The following is a 13,537-nucleotide window of genomic DNA, read 5'->3' as shown; positions in this document are numbered from 1 at the left end:
AAAATTTTCAGTGCATTTTTGGGAATTCATGGGATTTAGAAATATTTTAAACACCTATCCTAATTTCCACTGATGAAAATACAGGCAGGCATTTCTACTGTGGCACAAGAGATACCGATCAATATGGGAAAGAATGATTTTACTGTAGCAACTATTAACAATGCAAAAATGAAATTAATTTTTTTTTTTTTAGAAATTACTAATTTGAGTTGCAGAAGGATTTAGGAATCCCCTGAGGCCCAGAATTAATAAGGCAGAGCCAGATAGATAATAATTCTATCTGATATCAACACCTTTGCACCCCATTATAGTATGTAATAGGTATAAATTTTACACTGTAAACATTCATATGTAAGAAATGTCTTTTAAGTCCCTATTCAGGAATCAATTTATGTTTATTCCAGGCTCTCTTATTAGAGGCTGAAAAGGAAATTCAGTGCTTTACTCTTTAGTAGAGTTATATAAGAATATAGAATTACCCAGAAATTTGGGTGAGGGTTACATTTAAAAGGAAATGCAGAAACAAAAAGGCCAGCTTTGAACACATTATCTGACATCATGACAAAGGGTAGTTTTTAATCTTCTCTTGAACCATAACTGCCATGCTTAACCTCTCTGCTATGAAGTTTAATCCTTGACTTTGTAAATCAAATATTAAACATGAGGTTGGGAGAACTTCTTATCTACCTTGACATTTTCTTATTAACTTGGACACAAGTTCCCAGACATCAAGTGTCTCATATTTGGTGGGTAACTCCTCTATCTTTTGTCAGTTTTGCAAAATGTCTTATAAGGATAAGAAATTTTTAATAATACTGAAAACAATATTTTCAACTACATCATCACTTCTCTCTGCTTATTATGAGAAATAATCACCTATGCAAATTCTAATGTTTCTGTAATTTGTAGCAATAGAGTCTATATCTTTTACTGAGCAATTTCTTTTGGATTATTACCTAATTTTTATCAAAGTATATCTAAATAATACTTAAGAGATTCTTCTGTACTTCTTGTTGGCATATGTCACATTTCATATTATCATTTAATATTCAAGTACCTATGATAAATTTGTATTTGCTAATAAGTTTATAATTTGGTTACTTACATAACTATCTTAAAGTAATATTTCTTTCAGATTATGCTAGGAAAGTTTACAGCAATAATGATAACAATATGTGTTAAATTTTCATATTCTTTTGTTATAGTGGTTATGTGAACAGAATTAAGTAAAAATAGAGTTCTCTTTTATTGTGCTGCTTTAAAAATGCTTTATTTCAGTTCTTTAATCCTTATAATAAACATGGGAAGTTAAATACCCTATTGGCACTGACTTTTAGAGACCTAAGGCTCAGAGAGATTAATTGGTGACCAAAGAACCAGAGCTAATCCTTGGCCCAAACAGGGCCTGACTTCTGACTCACTACCCATCCCACTACAACTTAGCACAGTTCTGAGAAACCTCATAAATTTCTGTGCTCTGTAAATTTCAGAACTCAGCTGAAGGACCATCATTGCCCTGGGACAGCTAATTACCGATACAGAACCATTGCGAGCAAAGGATAAAATCAGTAATTCTCACTCACAGTAATAAAGATGGAGAATGCTTTTGGTTTGCTTCCTTTTGTACTCTTCTTCCCTAACTCAAATGAATTTTAAGAGTCATAATTTGAACCTCTGCCATTAGCTCCATCAGAACTACTAAATGTTAAATAAAGTGATCCTTATAGACCATAAAATGAACACCCTTTATTATTCTAAGGAGATGGAAAATACTTTATGTGAATAGTAGAGAAATTGCCAAAAAAAGCTATTTTATTTCGGTCTGTGGACAAGTTAATGTGCTACTGGAAAAAGCATATATATTCTGACCTAATTAATTCACAGAGAACTTGGTTCTAAAAAGAGTGCTTAGAAATGACCCCTTCCCCCAATTTACTCTGCTCTCACATAGACATTGCTTTTCAGTAGCTTGATGCATTCTGAAAACAGGGTCTCTGTCATGAGTTAGCTATTTCCTTCTTAAGGCTTCTGTTGCAGAGCTTTCTGGAATACTTTCTACCTTGGTACTTGTGTGTATTTCTGTAGTCAGGTAGTCAGGTATTCACTCCAGTTTCTGGGTATGTGAGCCTCAGTTGAGCAGATTTTCCCCTGATAAAAATGTGTCACCTCTGTGCTGTTGTTCTGATGACACTACTTCCAGGCCTACCTCCCCTAACATCCAGTTTGATATTTTACATTTACAGAAATTGAGAAAGATAGTTTTCAGGTATTTCCCACCTTCTAATTTGAGTAATTTGAAAATGCTTGAGAAGCATATAAACAGGAAAGTTGTAGGAATGATAGAGTGAGGAAGTGACTGCTGTGACTATTTAGCATTTCCTTCTGGAAGGTCCATAGGGAAAAATAAAAGTGTATTTTGTTCTAGATCTAATATAGCAGATTGCTATTTTTTCCTCTTTGTGGAGGGAGAAAAAGAGTCATTTAAATATAAAATTCTCTCCTTTAGGGTTGTGCTTGGCATACCTATGTGATAAGATGGTCACTCTATTTATGACATGTCTTATTCCTTGTAGTTCATTTATACATTATTACTTATACCATGCTAAATGTTACTAAAAATCACCAAGCTAAGAAGATTTTGGCAGTAATAATTGGTTTTAATTTACTTGGGTAATTTTGCCATCTCTAAAGTTTACCAAATAATATCCCTGGATGATGGACATGAGTATTCAACCTCTCCCTGATTAACAGATATGTTAACATACTTCCTCTTATAAATATATTCAGCCCTTTGTTTTCTTCTCTACAGGATAACATTTTTAAGCTGGAGGACTCACATTTTGAAAATGGCCGTGGGAAGAGTCCGTATGACCCTAAACTGCTGACGGCATCTCTTTTAATAGGTGCGTAGTCAACAATCAGTTAAATAGTGCATTTTCTATAGATAATAACCAGATTGCTGTTCCTTTTTATATATCAAGACTTTCCATTATTAATCACAAACTATCTTAGGAGGATGTCAGTTGAGGTATTTTCAAATATTTTGAAAATGAAGAGAAAACACTAAATACTGTTTTGATTTTTACACTCTCTAGTCTGTGATTCTTTTTAATCAAAGTGGTTTAATAAGTGTCTTTAAAATTGCCTGCTCTATCAGTATACATCCCCACTAGAACTTTAAAATTTATATTCTGAGAGAAAATGGTTTTGGTTTTCATTTTATGAAAGAGGTGGTTCCAGGGGGAATTTTGACAAGTCAGAGGCAAGAATGATATTCAGTCTATCTTATTCAGTGTCATTACAAGATTTGTCATACTCTCAACATTTGGACAACTTAATCAGCACAATCAGTTTTAATGGTCATACAATTGGCAGAGACCCTATTGTGTTACTTGAGTTAATGAAGGGCCTCTGTATTCATCTTTTTTTTTTTTAACTTTAGGTGTTTGTTTTTTTTAATGTAACAAAACACTTAATGTATTTCCTCTACACATTCTTCTAACAATCTTCTTTTCTGTTTGTCTTCTTTTTTTCCTTCAACAATGTAGCTGGGGAGGAAATGCTTAGTCATAGTTCTAAAGGTTGGAAATAAGAAGATAGAAGCAAGCAGAAGGAGAAAACTTTAATCTGTATTGAAAGATAAAGAATTATTTCCACATACTTTTAATCACCTTTAGACTATGTTAAATAAATGCATGAAAAGTAATACATCACTAAACATTCTTTTTTTCTTTTCTTTTAACTTTTGGGCATACCAACAATGAAAAACACAAAAGATTCTGAGTCATTACCCTATTCCAGAATATATTTTTCTGTATGATCATGTAGAGATTATATAACTTTTATTTCCTTTTCTTTTTTTTCCTCTTTTTTAGAAGATGTAGGAAATAACTATTTGATAATAAAAAAAAGTGAAACTTATGGAGTATAAAATTTCTAATTGACCTTTGCATAAAAAATCTAGATTTTTTTTAAAAAAGGAAATATAGGTTATTATTTGATGGTGTTTTAAGTTCAGTTTTGCCAATCTTTTGTTTTTAAAAATAACTTTTTTTCTACTTAACAAAATAAATTCTAGTCATACTGACTACAGCATTAAGTATGAAGATACATTTTTCCAGTATTCTCTAGTGTTTACTTTACTACTGTTTCACTGATCTCTTTTCTATTAAGAATAAGAACATTACTACATGAATTATCTTCTCTATTGCTTTTCAGATGTAGACAATTTCAGTCCATTTGATCCACTTATGGAGCTTTTTAACAAAAGTTTAAGACCTGAAGGAATGCAGCGAGTGCAACACACTTATAATTTACCTATTCACAGATGGCCTAGTGATTACATGTGGACGACTTCCTTAAGTGCACACACAGAGATGTGAAAGTTTTCTTAAGCAAAAGGGAGGAGTTCTACCTTGCTCAAACTTGCAGCCTATACTTACTTAAATTGCATACAGGATAAAAAAAAAAAAAAGATATTCCTCAAAAAGCAGTATGTTAAGTTATGCCTAAAGCAGCTTTAATTTGTGGTATGTTTCTCAGTGGGGATTTGCTTGATTATTTATTTTAATATTCCATTGAGAAAGGATGATGACAAGTAAGTATTACATAGTTCATATGGTATGCAACCACACAAAGGCCACAAAGAATATGAAACTCCATAGTTTGGGTTTTATATTAGAACTTCTTTGAAAAAGCTGTATAAGTTTGTGAAAAGGAAAAGAGAATGAGGGATGTTTCATGAGTCAAGAAAAGGATGTGTGGCTTTAAAAAAAAATAAAAAAAGGCAGCTTTTAAATGCAAGTCTAGACTTCACCTATCCAATCTGTAAAATAATCGAGTAAATTTTAGAGGTGTTTGGTGCTTCTTGACAAGGAAAATTATTCAAGCCAACATAAATTAATTTCTGAATCAGCTGGATAGCAAGATACAAAAAAATGAACATGTCATACTAGACCTTGTAAAATCCCTCAAAATACCTGCAACATCATTTTAATTGAAGAGCTGAGTTTGTTACCTGTTTTCTTTGTAACTATGCTATAAATTCTTATTCTCGTAGTACATTTAATTCCCTTTGTTGAGTTTTTCTTGTCATTTTCTCTTCTACTGTTTTAAAAAGCATTTGATAGAATTGTGGGTTTTTTTTTTTTTTACTTAAGTACTTTCTATAGCACTTCCCAAACTTCTACATACAGGAATTACAGGTGTCTCTGAAATACACAGATTGTGCATTGAATGTACTATTGGAAAAGCCTATGTGCCCAAGAGATTTTGCATGTATTTTCCTCATCTCATCACATATGAGAAATTTTCAAGGTAGTTCCAGGCTGTTTCCTTCCCCAATACTGGAAAATAAAATTTCATGTTTGACTCAAACCACATATAAACTGGTTAGAGGAGTCTTCACAGCAGATACTTTTTATATCATCAGTCAGCCCCTTATTAAGCAGTTTCAACCATTAATAAGCTTTCCATCCAGATAACAGCTTAAAAATTAATGAAATTTATCAATGCTTAGTATACATTTTCAAAATGCCATACTTTTTTATCATTAATTTTTTTAATAGACTTTACTTTTTAGAGCAGTTTTAGGTTCACAGGAAAAGGAGAAGATATCAGAGATATTATATATATCCCCCACACCCACTTGTATAGGCTTCCCTATTATCCACTTCCTCCACCATAATGGTACATTTGTTCTAAGTGTTGAACCAACACTGACACATCATTATAAGTCACAGATATAAGGAGGGCACTAGGAGTACTGGTGTTATATGTAAGTGATGAGTCACTAAATTCTACTCCTGGAACTAATAGTACACTGTATATTAACTAACTGGAATTTAAACAAATTGTCATGGGATTTTAAGCTGATGGCCACAGAAAATATGGATTCTTTCTTGAACAGTGCTTAGCTACTAAATTAAGTCTCCAAATCCTATAACATGTCCTAAGTTTTTGGAGGACCATCAGGGAAGAGAGGGAAAACTGAATGGGAAGAAATCAGAGAGGGAGACAAACCATGACAGACTCTTAACTCTGGGAAACAAACTGAGGGTCACTGAAGGGTAGGGGGATGGAGGCATGGGGTAACTAGTGATGGACATTAAGTGGGCACATGATATGATGAGCACTGGGTGTTATACACTGCTGATGAATTTTTGAACACTACATCTGCAACTAGTGTACTATGTTTTGGCTAACTGAATTTAAATTTAAAAATTTTATAAAATAAATCTCCTTAGTAAGGTTAGTTTTTCAAATGTCCCTTAATAAAAATCATTTTGTCAGTATGAAATTATTGGTATTTATTTTTAAGTATATCTTGTTTCATCCACCTATAAATATTTTAATTGTAATGACTTTGTTTAAAAATCCTTTATTAAAAATAGTTTCTCCCCTACTCAGAATAAATGCCAGGTGTGTACACAAGAATAATATCTTATATTTTCCACACTAATTGTCAGCTCACATTTTCATGACGTGAAAGGTGTAGTCAACTTGAAAGTATTTTTGTTTCCTCATTGTATTGTTCCCCAGGCATTGTAGTGCTAATAATTTAGAAATAACCTATCGCTGAGTAATATTGTTGAAATCTATTTTGGCAGTCTAGGACTTTTAGCTATGGTCTATTTCCCCAAGATAGAATTCTGCCTTGCCTCAGGAAAAAAAAATAATTTGACAGTAGAATATGCTCTTACTTGGTATTAGATCACATGAGATACTCCCTAAATTAATGTTATAATTGAGAATATTATTTGAACCTTCCTGAACCTCAGTTTCTTTATATGTAAAATGGCATGGCCATGCTGATTCCACTAGTTTGTTGTGGAAGTTAAGACAATTTAATAACATACCATGTTTGGTTACTTAACATATTTCTGGAATGTATGTCGAAGTAGAAGCCAAGACAAAAAATAACAGTGGTTGCTATAAAGGAGTTTGAGAGAGAGATTTGGTACCTTATTAATTTTGTACCATGTGCACATGTAAACTCAAAAAATATTAGTTTAAAAGGATAACATAAGTAAGAAGGCCAGCATATTATATTTATTGGTATAGAGAAGATGCCTTATATATGTAAAAATGTAAAATTATTCCCATACCCTTTCATTCTCAAGAAATGGATTTCATCCATGCCCTGCATGTGTGTGCATGTTTGTGTGAGAGTGTGTATAATCTGTGTGTAAGAGAGAGACATAAATTCATTTTTTCTCTGTTTCTAATTACTCCTCTATTCTGTGAGTGGAATTTACTCAAGGTGTTAACAACATAATGGCTTGTCCTTAGGTTTGTTTGATTTTTGCTCAACATCCATGTCACACGTTACACCTGTGTTAGTAATGCTGTGATTTCATCAGGAAATGTTTTTTTTTCACCTTCTACTTCTTACCACACCCTTCTTAGGAATTGCAATCCAATACAGTAACTGATCTAAGCCACATTTTTAGCTGTGAACATTTGAGCTGTGAACATAAAGTCCAGAAGTACATATGAACTTTTGTTTTTAACACATGCATCTCAGGTAATTCTGCCATGGTGGAAATGCATTTCACTAAACTCTTTGTTCACCTCAGTAAAGAATGCTTTCCATAGAGAGAGTTTGGAAATCTTACAGTTAAGAAAGAATGGCAGGGTACCCAAATACTAACTTTCATATTTGGTAATTTTTAGATACTTAGTTACATCTGTCAGCACTGATTTTTCTTGGTCTGATGTATTATTTTTGAGTCATCAAACTTGCTATGTGGTGTCTGTTGTGAAGAGACTAAAAACTTTGTTGGACAGAGTATCCACAGCCACTTTTTGATATATGTAACAATTCCTTGAACATGTTTATATCATCAGTTTAATAATATTGGACAAATGTCATATTTTCTTTCGCTATAGCTTAGTACATATAGAAAACCAGAAGTATGCATTTTAACCATGATGCTATTTGAATCATTGTAGGATACATTTACCTAATACTTCAGATTTTTCAAGAAGACTTATATTAAGGGTCAGGAAACCGGAAAATTAGCATTATGCCCAAGAATCAACATATAATTTGATAACTTCATAAATGACCTAGGAACTTCAAGAGAACTTTGACAAGTAGACATTTTTTGTTAAATATATTTGTTCTCCAAAAATAAGCCAACTGAGATATAGTAAATTTCTTATACTCACTTATCATGAGATCATTTTATATAGCCACAGAATGTACTAACTCTTTAATCCATAATGGAAATTTATAAGTATATTAAATAAAGCACATTCTAAGTTGACTATAATTTATTTGCTTATGAGAATGCAAAAGTAGGATATTCTATCACCTGTACATTTGGGTGTAATAAATATGTCCTACAATTTCTGTGGAGCATTCATCCCTGATAAGAATCCTATAGATGCCTCTGCAGAAGGTCTGGTTTAAGGCCTCATATATAAAAAACAGTTACTGATAGTGAGCATTGACAATATGAGAATGTACCTTTCATGGCTACTTAATCATCTGGTGCCCCTACAGCTCCCAAAAATCATGTTGACTCTTGCTAAAAGTAATAGTCAGGTGGAAAGGAATTTCTTATGATTTGAGGCAACCAGTGCCTAAACTGAAAACTTCCTTTGGTGTCTAAGTCAGTTCTTTAATTCTGTTTTCAGTAATAAATTGATCAGTAGCTTTCCTACTGAAGAACTCTCTCTAAATGACCTACTTATCTGTTGTCAAAAGAAAAGCAGAATCAAACTTTCTGCCTTTGTCTTCATTTATATTGATTTTTGCCTTGCTTCTGTGGAAATTAGTGTAAAAATTATACAAGTGTATAAATTAGTAAGAGAAACAAATACTTATATGTATCCAAATAATACTTGCTTTTGGTGTTGATTTTTTTTTGTTTGTTTTTGTTTTTACGTTTTATTTATTTTATTTTTATTTATTTTTTTTAATTTTTTATTTTTTATAAACATATATTTTTATCCCCAGGGGTACAGGTCTGTGAATCACCAGGTTTACACACTTCACAGCACTCACCAAAGCACATACCCTCCCCAATGTCCATAATCCCACCCCCTTCTCCCAAACCCCCTCCCCCCAGCAACCCTCAGTTTGTTTTGTGAGATTAAGAGTCACTTATGGTTTGTCTCCCTCCCAATCCCATCTTGTTTCATTTATTCTTCTCCTACCCACTTAAGCCCCCATGTTGCATCACCACTTCCTCATATCAGGGAGATCATATGATAGGTGTTGATTTTTTACTTCCGAATCTCCCCTGCATAGAGTTTATATGTAATAATAAGTGTAATTATGGATTTTACTCATGCTAAAGCAAACAAACAAAAAAAAAGTTTGGGTGAAATAGAGGAAAGGGACTAAGTCTACTAATTTCTACTTATATAGTAAAATAAGTCACAGAGAAGTTAAAAAAAAATAACATTCTTTACTCTTCCATTTCTGTTTATACCTCCTGTTAGGCATGTTCTGTCTGACTACGCTCTGGTATGAAATTGTCCAGTTGTCTCTTTTTGTGATTCTCTTTTCACATTTCCTGATTCTCAGAACCTAACATGTCATTGAGAGGGCAATGAGGTTCAACTAATAATTTAATACTTTTGATTTTTCAAGGTAAAGAGGATTCAAGGCATCCGATGGTAGGTGTACAACATTAAAATATTTGAAATTAGTATGAAAATTTTAGGCTGCTTTTACAACACATTTTTAACTGGGGGCCTGTTATTCACACAGATCAAGAAAAATAATTTACCTGAAGTTTAGAAATCCATCACATCTATTTATAAATTATTTATAAGAAGATATAATATCAACCTTAATAAAAGTGTTACAGCGATTGAAAATAAGTTAAAATTAAGGAGACAGTAGGAATTTACATATTTCAAAGTACCTTTGAAACTTATGGCTTATTCATAGCATTTTTGTGCTTTTAGAAAATGTTTATTTTTTTTTTTTACCTTGTCAGATAAAATGTTATTGCAGATATTATGATGAAAGCAGGTCAAATTTGAACTTGGTATTTAATTAGGTAAAGAGAACACAAGATGCTTTTGAATCCCAAAATACCATGACAATTTTAGAGTAATAGAGTACCATTCATTTACGTACTACTTTGTACTTACTATATTGTCAAAGTGCCATTTTTACTTGCCCTGAGTCACAGCAATCCAAAATAAATGATCACGGTCTTAAAACTCATTTGTAAGAAAAGGTATCTTTTTATTAATATTTCAAGCTAGACCTTGGAGTTGTGTAGTGATTCACTCTGCTTAGCTCTTGTCCACTGCCTTGGACATTCTCCAAAGGTTGGTGCATTCAGACACATTAGAGAACCACAGGTCCTACCAAAGGAATTGATTGACTTGGATCACTGAGAATGTCTATTTTCATTATAAAACCTTCATCGTAAGTGAGAAGTGAGGATATGAACAAAGAATATCACATGAGAAATCAGTTAACAAGACTTTCCCAAAGGCATTTATGCTTAAAGATGAACAGGAAGTTTTTTTTTCAGTTTATCTAATTAATATGAAAATCCTTTGGAAATGATAGTGTTACACAAATGTTTAAGTTATAATTTATCTACTCCTATTTTATTTTCTGATTATTTTTCAAATCAGTGAATACAGAAACATTAACTTAACCCAAATGACCAACAAGATAATATTAAGTTTACTACCATTATGGTAGATTTTTTAGAGGAAAATTTTATATTTTTTAATTGTTTTATTTTGCTGATAATTCACTGTCAGTAAGCAGGCAATAATGTGTTTCATGGATAAAATAAGAGGACTACTTTTCTTTAAAAAAAGAAAATATAATTTTTACAACCTCCAGTTTATTAAGAGCTGGTATGGTTTAGTGTAAGAGGATTGGGATTAAACAGGCCTGAGCTTGAACTTTCACCCTTACTTTCCTGGTCATCAACTGAGCAACCTTGGGTTTCTCGAGCCTTAAAATAGGGATAACATTTACATCATAGGGTTGTTGACAGATCTAAATGAGATAATTTGAAAGTCTCAAGTCACTGCCTAGCTGCCCTGCAAACACAGAATGGTATTCAGTAAATATTAACTTTTCTTTCTCCTCCCTTTTTCCTTTTCCTTTTCCTTTTAACCTGGTCACTGTGAGTCCTCCATTATTAAACTCTGACATGGAGTTAGAGTTTAATTAAGTATTAATTAAATAATATTAAATATTAGTTTAAGTAAATATTAAATAAGTAGAAATGAATCCAAAAACACAGTAGAATCTTTAACTGTGGTGATTATGACCTCTATTTGTGAAAATTTCCTCCTCTTCACAGTTTTCTTCTTTTTAAAAATTTTTTACTTGTACTTATTGAAGTAAAATTTCTACACTCAACATGGGGCTTGAATTCATGACCCTGAAATCAAGAGTCATGTTTTCCTGACTAAGTCAGGCAGATGCCAGACATAATTCTTTTATATCTTAAATTCTTTTTAGACTATGTGATGACTTATAGTAAGTTAGAACATTTTTCCCATTTGATATATTCAAAAATAAAAAGCAAGAAAACAGTTTGGGGGAGGAAAATATTAGTCCTTTCTAAAGTATTGCAAAATCTTACTCAGGTACCACTAAAAAGGAAATATATTGTGAAAATTTAATTTCCTTTAAAATAAAAACTATAAATAATATTTTATAGTGGTATCTTACCCTAGTAAATAAGGATATTAGAAGTGCAATAGCTTTACACATATAAAAATGTAATGAATATAGTATGCCTTTTTTCTTTTGCCCACATAATGTAGAAAGGAATAAATGTTATGTTTTAGTAATATCCCCGAAATCATATTTTACTTCATTTTACAAAGTTCTTAATGAGTAGTCAGATACTTAGTGAACATTTACTCAAATATTTTTAAGAAAGACATAGGATAAAAGTAAATAACTGCTTAATGATGCAGAAAGCATTTCTCTTTCTCTCAGGGTCTTTACATGAAACTTACTTTGTGTGTTTTTTCTTTCCTTAATTTAATTAAAGGTTGTGTACCTGCTTTTATTTTGTCACAACACAGATGGAGAATTATACTCCGGGACTGCGGCTGATTTTATGGGGCGCGATTTTGCGATCTTCAGAACTCTCGGACACCACCATCCAATTAGGACGGAGCAGCATGATTCCAGGTGGCTCAATGGTAGGTGGTGGGGGCCAGGGCCCAGGCATGCTACATAACATGTATAACTGTACTTCACATGGACAACTTTCCTTTGACTTGAGACTTAGTGTGCAATTAAACTCATGGTGGTGATTCATGACTGTGGGTGTGAGAAAACAGGGGAAGATGAGAAAAACGAGATTAAAAACTCAGGAAAATATTTGCTTCATGCCAGAATTGAAGTTTCTCAGTAGTTAACTGTGGAAAGAAATAGATCTGGGCTGGAGCTGCGGAAGGGAGGCAGTGGAAATAGATAATGGCTTACCGGTCCTGTCTTACACAGATACCACAACAAATCTCATGATGTAGTATTTTTTTCCTCCACACCTCTCATATTGCCCTGAGAGCGTCATACGCATTCTTGAATGCTTAAACAGATTGTAGTGCTAATAACATTATGTTGGAAGTGTTTTCAGAATTTCAGAGGATTTTTATATGATTTCATTTGATTCTCTTTTGATCTTCTTAATATCTTCTCTCAGTTTGTTTAGGTGAGAAAAATAAGACTAATATTTTATCTAAGATGATCTATAACCTAGTAATGGAAGACTTGGAGCAGGAACCCAGTTTCTTGAACTTCAGGCACTGGCTTCAACTTGATCAAATAGATTTTTTGCTGTCTTTCTCTTTTTAGTATTAAATAAATTTAATAGAGGAGCAAATGTTCAAAATGTATATGCCTAAAATAAATAACATTTTTATTCATATTTGTAATCCTAATCTATTCTTCTATGTAGTTTGATTTTTTTTTATTACTCACACATTTATTAAGAGTTTTATAATGACCCCCACAATATTGTAATGTTTTTCTTATTCACTATCTCCATATATATCTGTCTTTAGTCTTATGAAATAAAGCTGTCCAGACCCTAATCTGCCATCTATGAACTTTTACCTGGTTTTACCTGCCTCATTAATAAGGATGGAGCTCATGGGCTATAATCCATCTATGTTCTCAGTAAGATGCTTGAATATCTCATTCTTTGAACTTCTGCCACACCAGTTTTTCCTGCCCTTTTGGGGCATCCAGAATTCCTTTTATCACCTCTCTCTTTCATTGGTTTGTTAGAGAAAAATCATACTTCTGGGAATCTTGCTGAAACTTCAGGAGACGATGAGTTCTCTGTGATAATTTTTGTTCTGATATATTTTCATACTGTAAAGTGACTATTCAAAACATAAAACATACTTCAAATTACCTCAGCCAGCTTCTCTGCCCTCCTGCAACATTTCTGATCATCCTCTTATTTATGTATTAGTGTGAATGGTGTGCCTCTGACCTTCCATGTTTGACCACTCTGTCTTTGCTCTTAATTTTATTGTTTTTTAATACATTTATCCAATGTACATTTCTTTGCTGTCT

The 13,537-nt window shown here is 32.6% G+C and overlaps 1 protein-coding gene and 1 long non-coding RNA gene across 4 annotated transcripts in view; one reads left to right on the top strand and one right to left on the bottom strand.

The window, feature by feature from the left end:
- Positions 1-13,537, top strand: part of SEMA3A (semaphorin 3A) — a 322,510-nt gene that overhangs the window by 223,304 nt on the left and 85,669 nt on the right. For both annotated transcript variants that reach the window (XM_059170983.1, XM_059170982.1), the window contains 2 exons: positions 2,810-2,903; positions 12,034-12,153. In XM_059170983.1, coding sequence (XP_059026966.1) covers positions 2,810-2,903; positions 12,034-12,153 — 214 coding nt within the window. The remainder of the gene's footprint in view (positions 1-2,809; positions 2,904-12,033; positions 12,154-13,537) is intronic.
- The window catches only part of LOC131829319 (uncharacterized), a 66,303-nt gene that overhangs the window by 28,255 nt on the left and 24,511 nt on the right, over positions 1-13,537 (bottom strand). The gene's annotated exons all lie outside the window — the stretch shown is intronic.

The sequence above is a fragment of the Mustela lutreola genome, chromosome 4 (genome assembly GCF_030435805.1).
Source record: "Mustela lutreola isolate mMusLut2 chromosome 4, mMusLut2.pri, whole genome shotgun sequence".
Taxonomy (NCBI): Eukaryota; Metazoa; Chordata; class Mammalia; order Carnivora; family Mustelidae; genus Mustela; species Mustela lutreola.
Note: the sequence above shows the minus strand (reverse complement) of the source record. Positions and strands in the feature narration are given on the sequence as shown.